This window comes from Pipra filicauda, unplaced genomic scaffold (assembly GCF_003945595.2).
Source record: "Pipra filicauda isolate LSUMZ 115617 unplaced genomic scaffold, ASM394559v2 scaffold288_size945232_pilon, whole genome shotgun sequence".
Classification (NCBI taxonomy): Eukaryota; Metazoa; Chordata; class Aves; order Passeriformes; family Pipridae; genus Pipra; species Pipra filicauda.
The window spans coordinates 48,163-72,323 of NW_024104407.1; the positions used below are offsets into that span (position 1 = coordinate 48,163).

Here is a 24,161-nt window from a genome sequence, read left to right on the forward strand (position 1 = left end):
CCCGGCGGAGCCCGGGCCGGGCCGCCCCGGCAGGGGCGGGCAGAGGGAGGAGCGCGTCGGGCCGGGCCGGGGCGGGCGGCGCTGGAGGGACTGGGGGGAGCTGCTGCACCTGATACACCGGGGCGGGAGCGCAGGGAGGGAGGGAGGGAGCGGCGCTGCCCTGCCCGCCGCCTGCGAGAGCCTCTCCCCGCCGTTAGTCAGCGCTGGTCTCGCTGCCTCTCCCTCCGCCCGCCCCTTCTGCGCGGAGCTGGGCTCTCTCTCCTGTTCCCCTCGGGGCCGGCGGCAGCGCGTCCACCTCCTCCTCCTCGTTTCCCCTGGGCCCCCATGGCTTCGGCCGGCAGCGGCATGGAGGAGGTGCGCGTCTCGGTGCTAACCCCGCTGAAGCTGGTGGGGCTGGTGTGCATCTTTCTGGCGCTGTGCCTGGACCTGGGAGCGGTGCTGAGCCCCGCCTGGGTGACCGCGGACCACCAGTACTACCTGTCCCTCTGGGAGTCCTGCCGCAAGCCCGGCAACTTGGACAGCTGGCTCTGCGAGTCGACGCTGCACAGCGGTGAGATACGGCTGCCCTGGACCCCCCCCCCCCCGGGTACCCCCGGCCCCGCTCCGCTCCCCTCCGCCTTCGGCGCCCCTGCCGCCTGCTGTCCTCTCTCTGCGGCCCCTGCCCGGCCCTCCTTCGGTCCTTGCTGCCTCTCCCCCCTTCTCGGCCGCCTCCCGCTCCCCGGGCACTGAGAATTATTCCCCCTCCCGCTGCCCTGGCTGCCCCACCAGCATCTCCCAAGATGCCTCTCCTTCACCCTTGCCTCCTTCTGGACTGTATCGCAGCCCCTTCCCAGGGCCAGCCACCCCTATCCCCGGACGGGAGCAGTGCCCGAGGACCTGCCCCGCCACCCCCGCTGCCCCTGCTGGTTCCCCGCCTCGCCCGCTGCCGCCCTTGCTCCCCGCGCCGGGAAAAGTCACCGGCACCTTTGTCCTCCCGCCCTCCGCACCCCTCCCCTTCCCTTCCCGAGCCTTTTCGTCCATCCCCATCCTCTTCCTCCTTCTCCCTGCCTGCCTGGTCCCGGCGCTTGCCCTCCCCAGGCTGCGCGACTCCGAGCCCGCATCTCGCCGGCCGCGGGCTGGGGCGGAGGCGGCGGCGGTCCCTGCGAGCGGCGTGTGCTGGAGGGGAGCGCCGCGCTCGGCTCGTCCCTCTGCACGCGAGATGACCCAGAGGGCAGGAGGGATGCGGGGCTGGCTTCTGTGAGCGAAAGGGATGAATGGTTCCGTATCTGACTCGATGTTGTCACAAAAGATCCCGAGTTTGGACTAGTTTTGATTATTTTTCCGTGTGGCGGCTTTCCTATACAGTGAGAAGCTGTTTGGGATCGAGTATCTTGTAATTCCCCTCCGCCCCCATCCCTTGAAGTCACTGGTCTTGGAAAGTTGGGGCTCCTAAACCAAAACTGGTTGTTTGTCCAGCGTGGAGACACCTGGGCTCTGACTCTCTCCATCAACCCGGGTTTGCTTGTGTGTATCTTTTTCTAGCAGGTACTGATCTTCCCATCGTCTTTCATGCTCCTTTGCCTTCATGCCACACTCCCCGTTGTGATTTCTTGATGCTCATTCGTTCTGCACCTTTCTAGTTCTTTGTTATTTTTTTTCATGTCATTTCACTATTGCTTGGAGTACTTCAAAAACAGGTTGTGAATGATAAAAACAAGCTGCCTGTTGAATATTTTTCAGTAAATTCTTTTGCAGTATGGTAATTGTTTTGGTTTTCATGGGCGGTTTTATTTACTTTATGCCTGATAGCAACTTCTGGAGCCCTAGTAGAAACACTGACAAATGCAGCCAGCCTCCCCCCACGTCGTTTTCATCCCCTTCCCTGTCCTCCACACACACACTCTTGCCTCGCTAAATCATCCATTTGGATGGCTGTGCTCTCTGGTTGGGTAAATCGTGCAGGGACAAGATGTTTATCTTGGGAAGGAAGACAGGGGACTGACTATATTCTAGATGTGTTCTGTTTTCCTTTCTCTTCTGACGTCTGTGTATAGGTCCTGGGAAATAACTGATTTCTGCTTGAGTAGGAATTGCACAGGTTCCTTTACTGCTGGGCTTTTTTTTTTTTTTTTTCTGTCGTGTGCAGTAATATTTGAGGGTTTGAATGTTGTTTAGGATTTTGTTTTAAATCACATAACACCAAAATGTATTGTAAAGAAACGCCGGTTTCAATCAGTTACCAGGGCATCTACAAAAAGTTTGGAGTGCTTTCTTTTTCTCCCCTGGTATAAATGGAAATTTATGTAGGAATGTCAGCTTCTGCGTGTCTCCTTAGCAACGTGAATCCTTTGCCCCTTCTCCCTGTCTCCTGAAATAGTATCCCCTTGATTGCAGAAAGACTTTTCAAATGGCTTGAATGAGAATCTGCTTCAAATCCCTCCCCCCCACCCCCCGCCGACTCCGCACACACTTTACTGGGCTCCCCCCTCGATCCATCTCTCCCTGTCACGCATGCGTGTGTAGACACACATACACACAAAAGTGGGACGTTAAGAAAAGCAGGACAGCTCATGGAACAGCATAAAAGGACAGTAATCTCTCGTGTTCCTCTACTGGTCACCTGTCTGTTTGTGGGAAGGTGGAAGATGAATGGGTGAGGACGGATAGGAATGAAACATAGTTTTGTTGGATGCTATGTGTTGAAAATCTGTCCTTTCCTGGTGCTTTCTACTGTCATGTGCCCAGATTCTTGCCTGTCCAGTTTTATTCAAGCTCCTTGAATGAGTACCCATTTTTCTCAGATACTTTCCAGTGTAGTGGAGGCAGGTTTCACAAGCTACTGGTGAAGAAGTGAATGATTGTTTTACTTGAGGTGACTGGAACAAGCCCTTCACTTTCCTCATGTTTGGCACACAATGCTGCATTCTGAGCAGACCTGAAATATGAGAAACTGCACGGTTCTCCCTTTGCCTTCTGCTGGTGTGTTGCAATGCCATTAATGTCAGTAGGAGGACTCCCAGTAAGTTCACCAAGTTGGATTGGGCTCACATTTGAGACCATTCTGTGTGCTTGCCTTCATATTTTAAGTGCACCTTCCTCTTACATTGAGAATCTAGCAAGCAGTGTATTTTGGAGATAGTGGAGAGCTCCCACAGGGAAAAGCTCTTTTAGTTTGATACCGGTGCAGGCAGCTTTGCAGCTAGCTAGCTGTGAAAAGCAGTAATACACACAGGAAAAAAGGCATCTTCACCCATGGTTTTAAGAGATTTACTTCATCATCCCTTGAAGGAGAGCACCTCAAGTGGCATCATCAAGGGCAAGCTCCTGCTAGAAGCTGTTAAAGCATATTTGAGGTTTAATTAAAACCTTTTGTTGTAATTAGATTTAGGACCCCTGACTGCTGTCAAAAGGGCAACTTGGTAGTGGAGAGCAGAAGGAAATGTACAGAGCACAATTGCATTGGCTGTTATAGCCAGAAATAATCCCTCATTTTTCCGTGAGCATTGCTAGTGTTTGGAGTATGTGTTCTCACATTTATTCTTTCACTGTTCCAATGGCTTTTTTTTTTTTTTTTTTTTGTAAGTGCAGGAGCTAGAAAGGTATTCTTGCATAACCCTTGTCTTCTTCTTCCCGAGATGAAATTCTAAAATTCCCGCTATCAGCAGCTTAGGAGCTGAAAAACTAGCAAAGTTGCCAATGTGGAAAGTTTTGTGATAAAATCTTGAGATCCAGAAATGCAGCTGTAAAGTTTCACCAGCTGTCTGGGCATAAAACTATTTTCTATGATCAAAGCTTAACTTGGCTAATGCACAAGTTGTCTTTAGGTCAGCTCTATTTTAAACTCATGTGTCTTTAAACAATTTTTTTTTTTTAGATCTTATTTGAAATGCATTATATCTAATTCATGATGGTTCATTTACAGATTTATCAAGAGTTATGTTAGGAATATTTGTCTTTCACAGCATTAAAATTGAATGCATCCCATTTACAACTGCTTGGTGTGTCTCTACCTGTACAGGTACTTGTCTTCTTCCTGCAGAATTAATAACAGTAAATTTGAATTTGTGCAATAGACTACAGCCATTATAGCTCTTTAAATCAAAAATACACATGTATGATGTGGAAGAAATAAATGGCTCCATAGAATCTGATCTGCAGGTAAAGATTGTGTATTTTGACTTCAGTACATTTATATGCTATTCATAGAAAACAGTGGCTCCTTTGCAGCATTTTAGTTTATTGTGAAAATAGCATATATAAAAATACATTTGAATGGTTTTGTACTGATTAACTATATTCATTCTGGTGAATGTGGGGGTAAATGGCTTTGTTACTTTACAACCTGTGTATTTTCTTATGCAACATTCAGTTTTCTTTAAGAATATTGTGCTCTTTTAGAACTGTCCATGAGCGTTTGAAAGACAAAACATTCTCAAGCAACAGGGTCTCAATGTGTTTAAACTTTGTGATGAACAAACCATGAAGGTAAGCTTAGCTTACAGCACAGTGCAGTAAACAACTTGAGTCTAGTTTTATGCTTGTAATTTTGTTCTAATTTGTTCTTAAAATAAAAATAGCATCAGAGGCTGTTCATTCAGTAGCACTTCAAGGGACTTAACCTTTATTTTACATTAGATGCAGATATCTGAATTGACATGCCTGAATAGTCTTGGATGGTATCTCCTTGTTTGGAATTTAAGGAATTGTTCCAAGGGGAAATTGCTAGCTGAAAAGCAGCTTCCTCATTAGAAGATCTGGATCATTGCTCAGATTTGATGTTGACATGTATTTGTAAAAAGCTCAGCAAGGCTGGTAGTTTGCTGTAAAATAACATAAGAAGAACTAATGTGATTTTACTAACCTGAAAAAAATGGCTCATACAATGTAAAGAGGAATGAATAAAACATTCCCTCTGGTTTTGAAAACTGTAGTCTGTAATTTTGTGTATTACTCTAATAATCATCCCCAACACTGTATCTGAAGGTGGATGTAAAATCAAAAGCCATACTACTTCAAACTTAGGTTCTAAGACTCTGATTAAGCTGACCTAACTTTGAAGTTGAGTGTAACTTGGAGATTGGCCCTGCTTTCCGTGGGGAGCTTGACTAGATGACTTCCAGAGGTCCTTCCCAACCTAAATTATTCTGTGATTCTATGATGGCTGATACTCTGTTTATACCTGATTTCTACTTGGCTTCTTCAACTTGTGCAGAATGCCTTAAATTGGTTAACTACCCCTCACAGTAGGCCTTGATAGAATATTTTAAGGTCTGATCCTTCTTTTACAAATGGACCAGTTTTTTTAGCCTTAGACTTCCCAAGGCCATGCTCTGTGGGTGCAGCAGATCTGTCTCTCCTCTTCAGCAGTCTGGACCTTTTAGTATGATGGAGGCTTCCACTTCAGCCACCCTTCTCCAACCAGCTGAGATGTGGTTAGAACGCATCTGTGTGTAATACATGAAGTTTGTATGAGTTTATCTGATCAGGTCAAGAGCACCAAACACCTTATCAGTGATAATACTCTTAAAAGAAAAAAAAAAAAAAGACTTGTAGCTATAACGGGTTATTGTTACTGCTGTTGTTCATTGCAGTTGTAAAATCAATAGTGATCCCACTGTGTCAAAATTTATTAAATAAGATGTTCCTTCTGTTAGGAATAATACAAGTAGTTTTAATATTTTATGAGATTTTTCTATTTAGAATTGCATAGAGTAATCTTGCCTCTCTTACTAATTTGTGGCCCAAGCTGACCACATAAGATTCAAGGTAACAAGCAGGAGGAGGGGGTAAAGTCCCTCCAGCTGTATTTCTTTGTGTTTCACTTATTCCAGTTCTGTAATATGAAGGCCATCATTTTGATGGGAAGTACTCCTGAAACTCTTTTAAATGCTAATTGTTTTTCTTAAGGAACAATGGAATGAGTTTTGAAAATTGCAGAGGATTGCCAGTTTGCTTGAAGAACACTGGTAACTGTGGAAAATAATTACACTCCTGTTCAGTTGCAAAGCATGCTACTTCAGATTGCTAAAAAGTAGTAGCATATACAGAAGGGGTCAGAAAAGCTGGGCTTTTCATGAGAAGCTTTTATAACACATCTCCCACACTCCTTTCCTAATGACATAATTCTAAGATTTCCAGGTTTATGTGAAGTCCTTGGAGTTGTGGGTGTGTGCAGTTGTTTGGGGTTTTTTTTGTTATTTTTATTGAATGAATGAATAGCCAATAATTAAAATGGCGTAGTAGCAAGCTAATCTCAGAAGAATACCATATATCCAGTGGAGGAAATGCCTAAGTACATGCTGTACTATTCTGTGAATGAATTATAGCTTACATGATTTTCTGTAATGCTGTGCTTGTCTTGAAGACTTTTGTTGGCAAAAGTGATATACAATGCACATTGCCTTTTAAATGATAAAATAAAGCTCTATATAATGGCACCACTTAATTCTTTACTTGAAGTTGTGCTGCGTTTTAAGGATTTTACTCCGTGATTTTGGAAATAAAGGCAGGCCACAGCTCAGAGCAGATGTACAACACACCCCACCCCTCTGCAAACTGTATATATTTTGTATAAATAAGGAATGCAAGCTTTACTCTTCAAGAGAGATGTGTGTCCGTGGGCAGATGAGCAAGCACCTGCTATGTTTCAAAGTACTCGTACATCTGTAACCCCCCGGGCACTGGACCATTTTGTTGTCTTGCAAAATCTGTTGCTTTTACACAGCAGTAAAGTTGCTTACCATATCTTTATTGCTTTTGTTGTACAGTCCAATCTCCTGTAGAGAGGGGAGATAAAACTTGGGGTGGTGCTGAAGCACGCAGAAAGTTTTGAGTCCTGCAGCCTCAGAGCCACGCGTCTGATGAACATGGCAGCCGAGATGGGGACATCAGACAGGTTAATGCAGTCTGTATTTTATGCAAAGCTGCTGTAGGGACTACCCTGAGAAACAAACCATTTATGCTTTGTGTGCTGCTCACTTCTCTGGGAAGCAGACTGTCCCCTGCACTCTCAGTGCCATCTTTGGGTGAATGGCACGGGGGACTCCGCTTTTCATTGCAAAGTGACTGAGTCTGGATAGTGGCTGCCTAATTAGTCCCCCAAACTATCAAGCATGCCCTTCCCAGGCTGAGGAGGGTAGTTGGCAGAGTACCTACTGCCTGGAGCATTCTGCTAGTAGCCTGTTATCTAGCCTGGAAAAGAGTCAGCCTCTTCCCCTCTCATCACAGTTATCTTGTTGTGGAGAAGAGGAAATCTATAGGAGGAGTCCAAGCGAGAGGGATGCAGCTCTGTGGATGGCTGCTAAGGACTTTTTCCCTCAAAGGTGAGAGAGCCCTGAGTCTGGGCTGCCTTACAGTAATGGTCAGTATTGTACCTCAGTGGAAAGGTGCATGAACAGCAACAGAATGTGGGAAGGGACCAGTTAAGTAAGAGGCACTCAGAAGCAAGACTCAGATTTGGGTTCCCTCACATCTGTTTGCTCATGGACCTCATAAATCTCATGCTCGTCTTTTTCAGGCTTAGGTCTAGCAGACAGAAGAAGAGAGTAGTTACAATCTACCCTAGCAGTTAAAAAATCCCTCTGGGAAATGGGAGCAGAGGTTTGAGTCCAAGCTGGAGCTGGGAAGCAAAGACCTTGCAGCTTCTGAGAAGCTCTCTAGCCTCTGGTATATGGCAGCCAAGGAGGTGTTTGCCTTTCCTCTTTCATTGGTTGGTTGTCATCGTTATCCATTAGCATTCTGCATCTCTTTAAGACACAGGCATATCTGGGTCTGCCCCAGTTGGGTGTTTTTTGGATGTCTCTGTGCTTGTTCTCTTTTTCCTTGACTGATTCTAAGTGACTCTCCACTTGGCATCAGGAACACTAAATCATCCTACAAGCATCTTGTACAGTAAATGGAAAATGACTGATGCCTTATGTGGAGCCTCTGAATTATCCTTAGAAGGCACTTAGGGATTCTGGCACCCACAATAAAATGCTTAAATTTCTCTTCGAGTGTTGTCAATGTCCTTGTGATTTAGAGCTATGGGAAAGTCTTCCCGCTAAGCCCACGGGTGTTGTGTGAGACTTGGGTTATTGAGGACTTTGTCCCATGTGTTATGTGTGGATGAAGACTGATTTCTTAGGGAATAGTAATTTCCTGTTGAAACAGCAGAAAATGACATGTCTTCAAAAAGCTTATTTTTAACATATTTGTGACCTCACATAGCTATTTTATGTGTTCAAATTTATGGCTTTTAGAAGAAAGCCTTGGTGTGAAGTGTTTGAGTTCTCTCTTAAGGAAATGATGCATTCAGCCACAGCTGGCTATTTTCCATAGCTCTGGTAATGCTTTTGGGTGTCTGAGTGTCCACATGCACAAGTAATTTTCATTCTTTAGAAAAAACCTTAATCTATAAAATAAAAAGACAAGGTAAAAGGCAGAGTATGTCCGTGCAGCAGCCAGCAGTAGTAAGCATAGTACACTAATCAACAAGAAGCAGAAAATACTTGTGATTTTTGTACAAAACTCCACTGTAGTAAGCTGTAGCTAGAGCAACTTATGGAGGATCGGTATGGATCTTGTCAGAAAGTGCTTCTCTCTGCAGTGTGCAGAAGTGTATGCTACAGAGTCTCAAAAGACTCTGCTTGCAGTGCTGGCTATATAAGAGCAGAGGAATACAGACCAAGTAACTTACAGACACTGGGCTTCCCAGCTTTAGCCAATATCCCTTTCATCCACAGCTGAATTCATCTGAGAATCTCCTTAAAAGCCATAATTATGGTTCAGGTGAGGCTCCAAAGGACTGACTTCTCTGTGGAGTAATTTGATGTGAGAACTTATGGCCACTGAAAGTTCTTATTTTACCTCAGCATTTCCACCAAATTCACTGGAGCTTCCCCTTCCACTGAAGTTTGTGCACCTGATTGCGCTGAAGAAAGAGAAAATCTTACTGGTTGTGCAGTGCACTTTTAGAAACTAGATTCTACCTTTATGGTTTTATGTAATCACTGCACTTTTTAAGCTTCTGTTGGCTATTTGATGGCTAAGTTTGAATATGAAGCAATTAGGAATATCTCTAGCCATCTTCTTTATCTAAGTTGATTGTTATGATATTGAGTGGGTTATATTTAATTTCTTATGTGTGGGTGCCTCAACTTTCTCTGCTTGACACATTCTTTCAAATTCATTATTCTTTATATTAAATGCTATATTACAATTTCTAAGTGTATTTATTGGCTGAGGGCAGGTACGTGAAAAGTAGAAGCTTTGCAATGAATCAGAAAAACTTCTGTGAATGTTGCATTTTGTTCCGTACCAAGGTTTTGCTTGATGCTAGAAGGTCAGTCATTGCCTTCATCATGTAACAGCTGAATGTATTTTCTTACTTTAGCCTTTATGAGAAGGAGACTTGGTGGAGAGCCACTGTATGAAAGAAAGGAATATTTGATTGTTTCATAAGAAGTTAATTCAGCTCACATGCACTGTCTGAAAGAGCCCTATACACAAATGTTTCACATGTTCCACATTATATTTCTATGCCCACCACTTCTTTTAGTGTAGAATACCGTGCAGATAAAATATTTAATTTTGGGGTACATTGCTGCAAACAGAACATCTGTGACAATACTTGCTTTTTGCATTGCTCTTTCTCATGTTAAAGAAGGACCTAGTTATTAAAATAAAATTTCAGAGCTTTGATGAGTTTTCTTCTCCTTTTATGGCTTTTTTCTGATTTTATCCTAGTACTGAAGTATTATTTTGTCCAAGAAATGGAGCAAATAGAGCTACTCTTAATTAAAAATTACTGTACAGCTTAAAGCCTTAGGTCATTTCTTTTGAGAGAAAGAAGGGAGGAGAATCACATATTTCAGTGTGCAGTTGGCACTGGGCTTCTGTATCACTGAGAAACAGGCCGAGTTTCCAAAGAGCAAGGAGACCAAACTGTCCTTACAAAAAGGCCCTGACTGATGTATGAGCAATTAGCCCCCAAAACCATGATGATATTGTTTCAGTTTTTGGAGTTTTTTGTTTCTAACTGAAGATGGTAATTTTAATGAACAACATACATGTTTTGGAAATATGTGTTAAGTACCTAGGTTCATATTTATATATATATATATATTTCCAAATATTGAAACCCACATCCCTAAACTAATAGGCAGATTGTTATAATTACAGATATGCAAACAGTGTCATCACTGTCAGAACTGCAGTATATATTTCTCATGGTTGTGATGCTTCTTAGGGATTTGCAGACCTAAAAATAGTATATATTAAGTGAGGCTTTTATTAAGAAATCTCTGGAGTTACTTAACAACTGTCAAAAATGTTTTAATTCTAGTTGTTCAGATGGGATAGGTGGTATTATCAGTGTAATTCTTAAAATATTGCTAAAAAGATAGAACACTGAAAAAATCTGAAGTTATGCATTCTGTAGACTTTTCAGTCTGAACCAATAAAGCAGCTTATTTGAGGCATGACTATGAGATTTTTTAAAAGTTTATTAACATTTGCGTGACTGAAATCTTACTAGTTCCTAATATTTTTCTGAGGTAGATGTGTAATGTAGAAAATCAGCAATGTACAGTGAAAAATACTGATGTGCACTCTTGAAGTGTAACCATGTTATGTTTTGAATACAGAAAACTAATAATTATCATCTCTCAGGTCCTATTTTGCTCATATTTATGCATGTTTCTATCTCTGTGAGAACATACAGTCTCACTGAACTGCTGAGGCTCCTGAACTGAGTATAGTGACTTATTTGCAAGACTGGTGCATGCCTAGAAGTGGTAGAAGCATATTTTGGATATTCTTAAAGTAGGCTTATGATGTTTATGTTCTGTGTACCAGTAACACTATGTAACAGAGCAGTCTGCTGATCCCATTTTAATACTGTGTGTTATAAATCACTCTTGGGTAGTCTGAGGAACAGTAATGATTTTTATTGTAGAAAACTGTGTTTGCTGTATGTGGTTATATTGTTGTAGCTATCTGACTTATAGGGTGTTCTGCCTTCAGAGGTAGTGATTCAATTTTCTTTGGATGTTTCTTTTATTTTGTGTAAAGTCCAATGGCCTGGATTTTTCATCAAAAAAAAATTAATTGCTGTCAAGTAGAAGACCCAGGCAGAAGAGTTTACTTCCTTATTCCAACATAGGCTTTATTTTGTCACCAGATCAAACGGCTTTCAGAGTTGGAAGTTAAGATATTTCCAAGGTGACAAAGAATTTTAAACATGTAGTTACCATGGCAGGCAGTATAGGAAAGTTTAGTCCTGTATTCTTTGTGCACTAGTGTCTGACCTTCACAATGTTCTTCAACCAAAGTCCCACTCACCTGCAGCTCAAGGCAAAGGCTGGTAGTGTTGTATGCTCCTCTGAAGGGAGGCTGGAGCTAAAATAAATAGGCAAGTTCAGGCACAACAGAACACAGCATTCACTACCTGATCCTCGGCTGGTAGTGTGAAACAGTAAAAGCCTCAGTTTTGTGCTACTGTCAGCATCACTGAGTAGGTTGCCTTACTCAAGAAATTAATTTTGTTTATCCAAGTAATTTCTTTTTTAGTTAGCGGTGTAGGTGTCTTCCAACACTCATTTGTCCTTCTACCTCCCACATCAGTTCTATAGTAAGGTAGTTTGTTTATTTTTTAACCTTTATAAAATTCATATGTGTCTATCTGTCCTGGAAGTCAAACTGTATTTTAGCCCCATGTTTATATTATCTTTGCCTAGGTTATTTTCAGTTGTTTGGTGATCTGGCCAATGTGGTTTTGGAAAGTAATAGGATACTCAATGTTTTTTTCCATTTAGCTGCTACTCCAGTGTTGCACACCTTCCCTTTGCATTAGACTTTGGCATCTGATCAATGCAAAGATAACATTTAGTATTTTATTATTTGTAGTGGCTGTCAAAAATCTTAGTTTCTGAATTCTCCCATCTGGCACTTTGATTTATTTAAACAATTTTGTATGGCTTTTAACTTTGGTGCAATATGGATTTATGTGTCTAGTCTTCGTATCTGTGTAATTTTCTAGTGCAAGGATTTCTTTCATATTGTTCCAAAGTGGTCAACTCTGTTTATTTATTTCTGTATTTTATATCTGTAATGCACTCTGATATTGGAAGAATCCTTTCTAAATCATCAGTACACTAACCACTTGGTGTTTCTGAACGATCATGTCAGCATTAAAAACAACTCTCCATAACATTTCTATCCAGTACTAAAATCATATTTTCATCCCAATAATAATAGTATATCAGTGGGACACATAACAAACTGACATTAGAGATTGCATGCTGACAGTAGGAGAATGAGAGATTGTTCCCAGCCTTGGGTTTTAGTCCAGTAAGAAAAGAAGGAGTAAAATAGCTTGGAAGGTTGAGTACTTAATAATTAAAGTATTAGTAAACAACATACCTGGATTTCTGAAAAGAATGAAAATAAATGTGTGTACTTGCACAAACACACATTTAAAGTCACTTTCTTTCTAGCTCTTCTATTTACTTTCTTCTTTCAATCTCTTTCATCCTTTTTCATATAATATATGAAGGCTTTTTGGTGATAACTGCCAGCATTCCATTCCCAAACTCCACGACTTCACTGTCAGTATCTTCAGCAGATTAGACTAATCTTGAAACTGGATGCATTGCTTTTTAAAACAGTGCTTTTTACTCTTTTCCAAAAGAGAATGTGTATTTTTGTTGTTGTTGTTATTTTAGTAACCTTAAGATCTCTAAATTTATTTTGGAAATAATTAATCTTATTTTCTTTGAACTATATAATGCATTTGGACATTTTATCCTGAGTATCACATGGGTGCTACTACTTTCAAAGTAATGAGATGCATAGGATCTGTAGGTCCTTCTCCCACAAGCTGATTTTATGTCATCTTCCTTGAATTGGTAAATAGTAGTGATAAGTCCTTGATGCCTGTTATTGGATAGAGGCAAGGTCTTAGATATTCTCCTGCAAAAAAGAGACAGCACAAAGCCTGTGCCTTTCTAAAATCCCACAGAAGCTCTTAAGTTATATCTTGAATGTTGTATAGACCCATCGTGGTCATCAGTTTACAAATGGATTTTGGTTTATGTGATTTAAGACTGCAAGAATGTTGTTTATAACCGCATCCATTATGTATGAGAATAACCAAAAAATGCACTGGGCCAAATGCAGAAGTTGCTTTTGGGGGAAGAGTTGACACTTGAGGATAACTGACATTTTAAAATGGGCTTGAGATTTGACTGGGTCTGCAACTAATGATTGTTACTGCCTTTATAAAGGCTTGACTTCCAGCTCTTTTTTAGTGTTGAATATTTTTTTAAAAATTCCTTTGAGCATCTCCTTCCTTTACCTCACTTTTATTATTCATATTAAGTGACCTTGGTGCTTTCCAAATGACAGGTGTGTATGGTGAGGCTCCATGCATTTCTCTTGGTATGTCATCCTAATCAGCTCTAGCAGAGGTTTGACTTTCACTCTCTTTTGTGACAAAGTTACAACAGACTGAAGGTCAGCTAACACACACTAGCTAATCCTTATCCAGCCTTGCTTTCTCATTCTAAATTGGATAAAAACCAGGGGACCAAATTATTCAGTTTTACTCAAGACAAAATCCCAGTGAGGCCAACTAAGCCTTGAGTGAGTGTGGGAGGTTGTGGCACTTTGCTTCTGAGTTACATCTGTTTTATAAAGGTGATTCACTAATGAGGCGAAAAGAAATTCAAGGCACAGCTGTTTATTTACCTGAGCCTCGATGCAGCCTCTGCGTTCCTCATATTTTGCTGTTTCTGTCAGGTCTGTGGGCTTGTTTTGCTGAAATTAATTTTTTTTTCCTTTCTCTTTTTTTTTTCCCCCCTAGACTGGCAGATAGCTACTCTGGCTTTGCTGTTGGGTGGTGCTGCCATTATTCTCATAGCTTTCCTGGTTGGGTTGATCTCGATCTGCGTGGGATCTCGGAGGCGGTTCTACAGACCAGTTGCAGTCATGCTCTTTGCTGCAGGTGAGCACTGGCACCACTGAAATGGTTTCATGAGAGCAGCTTCTCTTTTGTGAAGAAAACATGCCTTGTTCTGCATACTGATTCAGAGATGTTTGGCTTACTTCTGTGTTAACTCCGGTGAGATTTTGCAGGATATAGGTTCTCCAGAGCATAAATCACTTTTGCAGTTGCACTATTATTAGTTCATAAACAATTATTTATTTGCATTGTATTTATTGTATTGTGAATTTCATGCAGCAGGGGAAACTACAGAGGATAAATCTCAAAATACCCTTTTTAATCTGTGATTTTGTTCTGTTTGGTGTCCCCGTTTTTATTCTTCATGCAAAGCCATTTTTATCTTAATGCTTTTCCTTTTACAATTTTAAAATAAGCATATTAATGCCCAAAGATGAACCCTGGAAGCTCTAAATAGGATTATCTTGCAAGGTGTTTATATATGCCCCTGTGCCATAAGGAATTAATTTCATAGTGTCATCTTGCTTACTTAGTGATTAATTTAACAGGCTGTCACAGTGTAGTCCCTGCTTGGTTTAAAAAACATGAAAATGGAACAGTTTATATAAACTATCGCAAAATCTTAAGGGAGACCTGTGAATCTGAATTTTCTGTAAGACTGGTCCAGTGAGGTATAATTACAATATCAAATCATCTCCTTTTGTACATTTTGGTGTTCTGGGGCTTCATCAGCAAGGATGTCTCAGATTCTCCTGAGATTCACCAAGCATGGTCTGCCTTCATCCTGTCACTCATATCTGCATTGGAGCCAGCAGCTTAAGCCCCTTCTGATTGCCCATAATGAAGAGGATGACAGAACCTAGTCTTGGGGATGTATTAAAAAAAGCCACTTACAAGGATATGAAAGGATAAGAGCACAGAACTGCAGGGTTTGGGATGAAGCAGAGCTCCGGGGAAGGCTCCTGCTGCCCCCTGGTGTTAACCTTACCTTGATGGAGCCGCTGAATCCTTCAAGATGCACTTTTATGTGCTAAAGAGATATTTGTAGATTACATTTCCTTTTCGGAAATGAAAGCAACCTTGGATTAGATTCCCTCGATGGAAGTGGTCTGGTTCTGTTCTATGTGTCACATTGGTTTGGTTGAATGAGTAAAGTACTGGTACCATTGTTTTAAAATTTAGTGTTAATTCTGAGATTTTAAAGCATGCTGGGCAGTTAACCTTGAAGAAAATGGGATTATTCAGTTTCTGTAGTGGTTTCGTATTTGGCTTTTGACTTTATTTCTCATAACATTGTGTAGTAACTTGGTAATTGTTCAGCCATACACTGCCTGTCTTCCAACTTGCTCATTTAGTATGTAGTTAAGTTTGTACTAAGAAAAAAAACCAACTTTCCCTAAGAAAAGATTTCCCCAAATTCTACTGTTTGTCTTAAAGTTTAATCTGTTCTCCTCTGCATAAAATTAGTTCTAGTCTTTACTACAAAAGGTTGGTGGTAGGGGGGGTTTAGTGCTTTGTTGTGTCTAAGAGGAAAATGTATTGGTCGTTTAGCCCAAATATTCTATATGACTCTGGTTAGGAGTCTACCTACTCTGGAAAAATGACATAGTATGAATTGCCCAGAGACATTGAATGTTCTGTGTGGGTGTCAGGTAGAAAATGTCTCTGAGTGGAAGAAAGGACAAAATGGAAAAGTGTGCTTTAGAGTCCAAACAGTTGGCTCCAGGATATTTTTTTCCTTCAAGGTTTGATTTTTTTTTTTCCCCTCAGTTTCAGATTTCAGTTAGCAACTCTGTAGGGGAGGGAGAAGATTGACTGACTAGAACTGGAAGAGATGAGAAAGCAAAGGGACAAAAAAACCCCTCAACCTAGACACTTCAGAATAAGCCAGCAAGTAATGAAGAGTTGTGAATGTATTTTCACAGAACTGTCAGTATGTATTTTAATGGTGAGAGGAACAGGAATACCTCAGGTGATGGAAGAATGTGGCGTGCACAGAGAGGCAGTTGCAGGACGTTCTGGAGCCACCTTGGTTCAGACAGCTCTTTGGTCTAGTAGAAGTCACTAGCTGATGTACTTGCTGGGATATCTTAGTGCTCATGAACCAGACTGGCTCTGAAAACTGCATCCTCAAAGCACCATTTCACAAACATGTCAGTATAGGAGTTTCATGACGCACTTACCAGATAACTAAGCGCTAACCGAGTCTTAATTTTGGGTCAGATAGAGAAAGTCTACCTGTTGGAAGTCCATAACAGGAAAAAAAAAGTTTGCCTTCTGGTGCTTAACAAATGTAGCAATGTTTGGGAGAATAACCTGTTGAGGTTAGTAAGCTTTTAACACATTTCACAAGATGGTTTTATATGCAAGCTAGGGAAACAGTGGCTAAGGGAAAGTATTACAGGTGACAGAGTAATAAAAAATGGTGACAGATAATATTTGGAGAATATTTAGAGGATATAGTTTTTAATTCTGACAGAGAGTCAGAGCACAGTCCAGCTGGATTGAATCCTGAGTTCTGTGGTATTACCTATTGTCATAATGATGTGGAAGATAGAATAAAAGTTTATTTTTTCAAATTTTACAGTGAAGCTAGAAAACGTTGCAGATACATTTGAAGACAGAATTTGATTTTGAGAAGTTGATCAAATGGTCTGAAAGAGTAGGACTGACTTAAGTAGGATATAGTGCAGGTTGCTACAGGGCAGCAAAAAGAGTCATAATATCAAAGAAATACTACTGTGAAAAATACTCTGTAGGTCATGTAGTCCAATCTCCTTGTTGAGGCAGAACAGTCACTAACAGTGACAGAATTGTCTGGACCAGTTTTGAAAAAATTCAAGCGTGAAGATTCCACAGCCTTTCCAAGCATGTTCTCCTTGGCCCATACTACCCTCCTGGATTTTTTTCTGTCACTGCTGCAGCTACATTTTCTGGTAATCTTTGAAAGTGCAACAGCTATTAGTTATTAAAGAAGTGCTTTACTCATGTGAAATTATCAGGAGGAATGGGAGGAATGGTGTAGAGAACAGAAGTGCAGAACTTACTAGCCAGAACCATCACTTTCATAATTACAGATCAATTAGAAAGCCGCACCATAAGAGCGTGTGTGTGTGTGGGGATTGATATCAAAAGTGTTATAGTCAAACATTTGAACAAGGAAAAAAAAGATGACTGAAATTATATTTTCCTAGTTTTAAAGCATTTGTGTAGACTTCTGCATGTTTAGTGCAGTGAGAACATATAATTGCTTATATTTCATGTAAATGGAATAAAACTAGTATTCCTGTTCCCATATTGCAAGCATCATAGTGCTAGTCATAAAAATGGGTCTACATTTGAAGTGAGCAATCTAGTTTGAGATGATTAGCCTTTCTCGAATAGCATTTGAGTAGCAGATTTTTTAAGATTTCCTTTGCAGCCCGTTGTTTCTACGGAAAAAGACTAGTGCTTCTGAAGAGAGTTTGTACACGCTTCCATGCAGGCCAGCATAGCATGGAGTTCCTTTAAATTCGTTAGAAGCAGGTCAGTAGTTGCAGGCGTTGGTTTCAACATCTTTTTGGGTCATACTGGTCATTTCTCATAACTTCACTGACTGTTGTTTCTTGCTTACACAGCTCCCTTCCTGCTCTACAGGGAAAAACAATGACAGAAGGCAAAATTAGTGCAAAGTGATGACAGTGCTCTGTAGTGTGGCTGTTCCCACCAGCCAATTGCTGCCAGCACTTCCTTTGAGTTTTGCAATGGTGTAGCTGGACCAGTAGTAGCAAAAGCAGGAACTATAAAAATGTCAGAAACCCCTTTTGTGAGTGTTGCTGCTTTAGCATGTTCCTCTTCCAAGAGAATCACTTTTTTGTTGTGTTTTGACAAGTCCAATCTGTAGATTGAAGTTAAGCATACTTCATATGTTACACTGGGGAAGGTGGAGAGTTGCCTTGGTTTGCACTTGACACAGACACAGACGGAGCAGTTTCTGTATTGACTCAGCAGATATGCTGCATCCCAGTTCAGGAAGTCACTAAAAAAAGTTGTTTGTTTCCATACATCTTTGGAAATCCTTATTGACTTTGAATGGTCTTAAAGATGTGTTGAAAGCTGAGCATATGTTGAGGTGCTTTTGGGTATAGTGATGCTGTCATTATACAGAATTGGAATGCATAATCTTTTCATACGAGTAGGTGCTTTCTCTAGTGTATCCTGCCAAAGTTTCTCCAGTGTTGCACAGTATTTTGTTAGCTGACAGACAAAAAAATTATATTAAAATGGAATAACATAAAGTAACACTTCAATAAATGTAGAATTAAAAAAAAATCCTGTGGATTTTGGTATCCCCATCAGAAAATCCACTAAGCAAACGTTATTCAGGTTGTTGGTCTCGAGTAAGAGTCCAAAGATTAGTCTGTAGGCTAAGGCAGGGAGAGCTGGAATTTCCAGTGAGTTTTTTATAGTGTTATAGAGTGTCTAATGAACATGGGAAATCATCTCCCCTTGCGAGTCCTGTCCATAGGACAGGTGAGCTTCAGTCTCCAGGGCTAATGAAAGGGGCCAGTTTGACAACACTGAAGACGCATGTGGGAGCGAGAAGGCAAATGAGAGATTTTGAGTGTGCAAGGTGTTCAAGCAGTGGGAGAATATAATTACTGCTTTTTTATTTTCCTGTAATTTCTCAGTGTAATTTCAGAACAGCTTCTGTGGTCCAAAGTAGTCTTCCTCCCTTTTATCCACTGGCATTTTATATTGGCACTGGCTTTGTAACACTTCTCAAATTGCATCTGTTCCTCTTTCAACACCTAATAAACTGTAAAAAAATGATCCAGGAAATGTTAAAGAAAGTAGTCATTATGGCATTATGTTGCATACCACTGAACTTTGTCATCAGAGCATGCGTCAGGCCGGCAAGTACTTTAAGCACATGCTTAGTCGTGTGTGTATTCCCGGCCTGGCTGTAGACGGGGCCTGGGGTGTTTTGCAGGGATGGTTATGTGCTGAAGTCTTTAAAATTGCTACTGTTAAATGATGGAAGGGAGCACTGTGATGGGACATATCATGTATTTGAGGGGTAAAAGGGATGATTCCTGGGATGTTTGATCTTTTGTGGGTGGCAGAACAAGAGGCCTGAAGAATCACTACATCATACAGCTTGTTCTTGTCTTCAGAACAAGTGTGGCTTTCACCTGCTCGCCTTGTAAACTGTTGTCCCAATATTCTGTTAACAGTGAGTCTGAATTTAAAAGAGAATGGATACCCGTGAAAACGAGATAATCTTATGAAAATCAAGGTTCTTCGTCTTTGTATTTTTCAAGTTACTGTATGTGGGGGTTTTTAACGTAGCACAATAATTAACAGCTTTGCTGAATTCCCCTGCAAACGTGTGGATCGGGCTGCAGCAGATCTGGCCTCTGAGACAGTGCTGTAGGAAGTAATGATTTTGAAGGTTTTTTATTGCCTTGGATTTTATCTATTTTATTAGCTTTTTTTCATCACAAAACATTTCTGACCCACCCCCTAAATCTGTAATATAAGGCAGTGTTTTGCCAGTTTGAAGTTTAGTGACTGATCAAACTTTATAGATTCCTTGGTATTCTGTGTGACAACATCCTTAATTCTGATTATACTATACAGTAATGCATATGAAATATGTAATTCAGTGAATGTCTACTGAGCATAAATATGTATCACCTACTACAGTGAATTATTTCTAGGCTAAGGAAATTATTTGATTCTCAGCTATATTTCTTAATATTCGTTTATTCTTGTGTCTCGTTTTGACTTATTTATAATGGCAATAGAACAAGTTTTGCTATTATGGAAAGAATAATGACTGCAAACTAAAACAGAGAGACAGAAAGGAATACAGAAAATATTCCTTTTGCTGTTTATTTTGTGGACATTTGAAGGATTGTCATTATACCATAGCAGTAACATTTGTTCATCGAGGGAATATGGAAGAGCTGCTGTGTTGCCTGTGAGTGAAAGGAAGGTAATTCAAAAAGAACAGTACTTCCAAGCTAAAAACTCACCAGGAGCATTTTATATGTTAATTTCAGATATGTGATGTTTTCCTTGTTTTAGGGAAACAAATTAAGGCTTCTTTTGACAGTTGTATTATTTTTTCTCTTCCAGTTGTTCTCCAGGTCTGCAGCTTAGTCCTTTACCCGATCAAGTTCATCGAAACGGTCAGCTTGAAAATATACCATGAGTTCAACTGGGGCTATGGCCTGGCATGGGGTGCAACTATATTTTCATTTGGGGGTGCCATTCTTTATTGCCTGAACCCTAAGAACTATGAAGACTATTACTAGAATCATTTAATGAGAAGAAAAATTAAAAAAAAAAAAAGGATTACCCCATCTTTTCTAGCTCACAGTTTTTTTAGAACACTCGTGGAGCACCAAACAGTCTGCTCTGTTGATAAAATAGCCTTTGCCTTTTGGGTGTGAACACTGTAACCAGCTTTTACAACCATTTAAAAGAACTGCAAACACTAGGATTACTGATCTTACACAGGCAGATGCTGCGAGCTGCTGATACGTAAGCTTCAGTTTTCCTGACAACAAGCAAAAGGATCTACGTGACACAGCGATCATTGTGAGAAAACTAGTTGGAATGAGAATGCAATGCCAGCATCTGCCATTGCCTTCAGGGGAGCAGCTGGTATAGTCTCCATTTAGAAGTTTCCCTGTATCATAGAGGATTCAGAGGACTGATAAGCAGGCAGTGGCATCTTGTACGATAGGCTGTGTTGGTCCCTTGGTACTTGCTCAAAAACACTCTTAAGAAATTAGTTTGCAAGTGACTGTGTTGAGGGAAGTGAATGTAACTGGTTAATGACTTGTCTAATATCTGCATTCAACAGTCTTCTGGGAGAATAATAAAAAAAAAGGAAAACCCAAACAAGCCACCAACCCGCACAGGATTTCATGAATTCAACATCACTGTGCCAGCTGCAGCAGATTGTTGAAGGAAGTCCAAACCAGACTTCTGACTGTGTAGTTGGAAGTTGTCTCAGCTCTTGAGTATTTTGCTGGAGGGGTGGAGGTAAGGGGGAGTAGGAAAAGACCTGGTCTGTCCCTCAGGCATCTGAAAGGTATGAATGAATTGCAGTTGTCCTAAGCAACCATTTAACTTCCAAACATTGTCATGAAAAGAATGCATATGGAACAAGTTCAGTTATATTTTTGAAAGGTATTTGTTAGTATAAAGGAATATATATAATGCAGATATTTATGCAGAGGGAGAGAGAGACAATTTGTCTTAAAATTATAATATGAGCTGTGATGCAGTGGTTAAAATACTAACGTTGTACACATTCTGGAAAGTCTTGGATTGGTACCCCCAATTTTGGTTGGTGTTACAAAATAAACATAAAATGGTTTGTCTTCTGTATATGCCCTTGTACAGACTCTGTGTTATGGGAAATGCTTAAAAGTTCACATCAAGTTAAGGTAGAACTGGACAAAAAAACTACTTGCTATTCCACGTGTAATTTAATACTTACTAAAAATTCTTTTCTAAGCCTGTTGCAAATTAAAAAACTGCCATTTTTTAAAAGTCTAGTTAGGTTCTGAATGTCTCTGATCATCAAGAATACAGCCGAGAATCCATCATGTCCATATGAAAACATTAGCACTTCAGGAGGTAATCTCTTGTTTTTAAAAGCTGAATTTATAATGGACTGTCTGATGATTATGTACATCCGATTATTCCTTGCTTAGTATGTTTCCCACTTAAAACATCCAGAGACTGTACTCATGAAATGAAATAGAAGATAAAGTTGGGAGAACTGACACATATATTTAATCTGCATCACTTTTATTTTTGTTTACAATTTGCTTATTTGGATATTTTCAATTAATTATGAGCATATTTTTATACAATTGTAATCTTCAGAAATAACTATTTTTTTTAATGGAGAAAATTAAAATATATTCTATGTGGACCTCTGCACAAGCAGATATACTGGGGCTGCACATCCACCTCTGCACAAATGGTTTTGCTGGTTCCATGGAAAAGACTCCTGGATTCCTGGATGTTAAGATTGCATCGATAGTGTTCATGCTGTGCCACCATTTACAGGGCACTGAGGTTCTGCAGTGACTGTGGGACCACAGGGCTGCCTTTAGGAGGTTGTTGTGTGAGTATTGCTGACGTATGAAGAAGGTTTATAAAACTCTGGGGCTCTCTGGAGTTCGGTCTTTTACTACCGTGGCAGCATATTCCATATCGGCAGTCTTTGCAGGACCAGTGGTGATTAATTAGATTAGATGGAGCAAAATGATAGCTTGACATGGAAGGGATTGTGTGGCAATGCCTGGAGAACAAAAAGGAGAGGAAAAATTATGTCCAGTTGTTTCACAGGCACCAGAGAGCGTTTGTAACTCTGCTTTTTTTCCTGAGACTGACTTAAGGCAGATATTCAGTATATAGTTAACTCTGTATCTTTCTGAACAGCTGTGTAGTTCTGCTTTTATTTAGCAGCATGGAGAACATTGTAGTTTGGCATGGGAATTAGGTTAGCGTAGAGAAGCCCACTGTGAGAAGACGTCTGTACCTTTCTAAGAGGATGGTGTTTTGGTGCTGACAATGAGTGGCACTTGGTCTGTGCTGACAAGAAGGTACAATGCTGAACCCGTATCTTATCCACTAATTTATCAAATTATTTTTCTGTATGTAGAGTTTGAGTGAAAGCAACTGTCAGGCCTAAGGCAAATGCAAATGAACAGCATGTGCTCTGCAAGTCACCGGCTGTTAATGTGAAAGGTGTTCAGGCAAAACAATTTACAAACATGAATGCCTAAAGACAAAGTTCTTTATTCTTATTTGAGTCAGAAGTTTGATTTTCAGTTTCAACATGTGCTTTTCCTCTTGAAGATGATGCAATCTATCAGGACACACCTCTCAGACTCCTCAAGCCCTTTGTGTTTGGGCATCTAGTAAGTGGACATAGGTACCTACCTTTAGCTTAGGTTGCTACTGCAGTGGCTTTATTTCCCCTTTACCATTGCAAATTTCAGCAAGCATTCTGTTTCTCAGCACTGAACTAAAAGCAAATACAACTTTATGCTGATTTTTTTTTTTTAGCCACAAAAATGATGCATATCTGTGTCTTGAGTGTACGTATGACAAGTTAATAATTTTGTATGTTGTGATTGTGTCATGTCACCATTATTTCAGTTGTTGGACTTTATCTCACTGGCAAAATGATTCTCTCCCACAACAAATCCATTTTTTTTCTTCCAAATATATATGAATAAATATATATATAGCAAACTTGCAAGCAGGGCTAGTTATTTGTATTTTTTAAGCTTAAAGTATACCGTCCGGTGCTGACAAATACCTGGCACCTCTTCTGGATTTCTTGCACAACTTCGTTTAGCTTTTGTAAATTTTAAAAACAAATATAGAGAGACCTATGTGTTTGAAATATAAATGATATATATGGATTAGCATGTAACTGTATATTATTAAACATGCAATGAACTGACTGGCAAGTGAAGTCTAATCTTATGGCTAGCAATGTAATTTATTCAGACTGTATTTTTGTACAGCGCAGTGCACACTAACCTATTGCCTCTGTGTCCTCTATAATGCCTAAAACTGTGCCTAGAAATGTCATTTATGTCTTTCAAGGAAAAAGAAAATTACTAAATGCTTCATGTTGTTGATAGTATTGGTTTTTCTGATGTTGTTCTTTATTTATTTTTGAGAAGTGTATGGTATGTTTATTAAATGAATCCATCACAATATGGTTCGTTTTAAATGGTCATTGTTAGCAGGGAAAGATGGATGTTTTTTATCTGAACTTTTAAGTTTGCAGTTTTATTACCATTTCTGCATTTCACGATTTTTGTAGCTTACATAAAGTTTTATGTGAAAAAGTAACTGAAATAAAAAAAAAAAAATTGTTACACTAACAAAATGTGCCTGTTTTGCTCTGAGTAGAAGATATATGCAGCTGAAACGGTGTGGTTTCCTGTTGGGCAGGCTGAGAAGGAACAGTCTTCTTAGGCTAATGAATATGCCTGGTATTCAGTTTTTCCATGCTAAAGGAGTCTTATCAAAATACACAGCGGGGAGAGAGGGAGAGATGGAGGGGTTTTATTGGCAAGATCCTGCATCTCACCTGGCCATACAGCAGTAGCACAGGGCAGGTTTCTGGGTGTCACAGAGCCCATACTGCCTTTATAAAAATGTAAGTATTGTCATATCAGAAACCCATAATGTTTTTAATGTAAAAACC

At 40.2% G+C, this 24,161-nt stretch overlaps 1 protein-coding gene across 1 annotated transcript; it reads left to right on the top strand.

The window, feature by feature from the left end:
* Window positions 1-29: 29 nt before the first annotated feature.
* TMEM47 (transmembrane protein 47) lies at window positions 30-23,835 on the top strand. Its single transcript, XM_027743898.2, has 3 exons — window positions 30-550; window positions 13,823-13,963; window positions 20,045-23,835. The coding sequence occupies exons 1-3, from the start codon at window positions 325-327 to the stop codon at window positions 20,221-20,223; spliced, it is 546 nt and encodes a 181-aa protein (XP_027599699.1). The 5' UTR covers window positions 30-324; the 3' UTR covers window positions 20,224-23,835.
* The last annotated feature ends 326 nt before the right edge of the window (window positions 23,836-24,161 follow it).

Bases quoted from the DNA above. Each gene is read 5' to 3' on its own strand.
- TMEM47 (XM_027743898.2), top strand. From the start codon at position 325: ATGGCTTCGGCCGGCAGCGGCATGGAGGAGGTGCGCGTCTCGGTGCTA. The intron at 551-13,822 runs GTGAGATACGGC...TTTCCCCCCTAG, and splicing joins CGAGTCGACGCTGCACAGCG to ACTGGCAGATAGCTACTCTG. The intron at 13,964-20,044 runs GTGAGCACTGGC...TTTCTCTTCCAG, and splicing joins AGTCATGCTCTTTGCTGCAG to TTGTTCTCCAGGTCTGCAGC.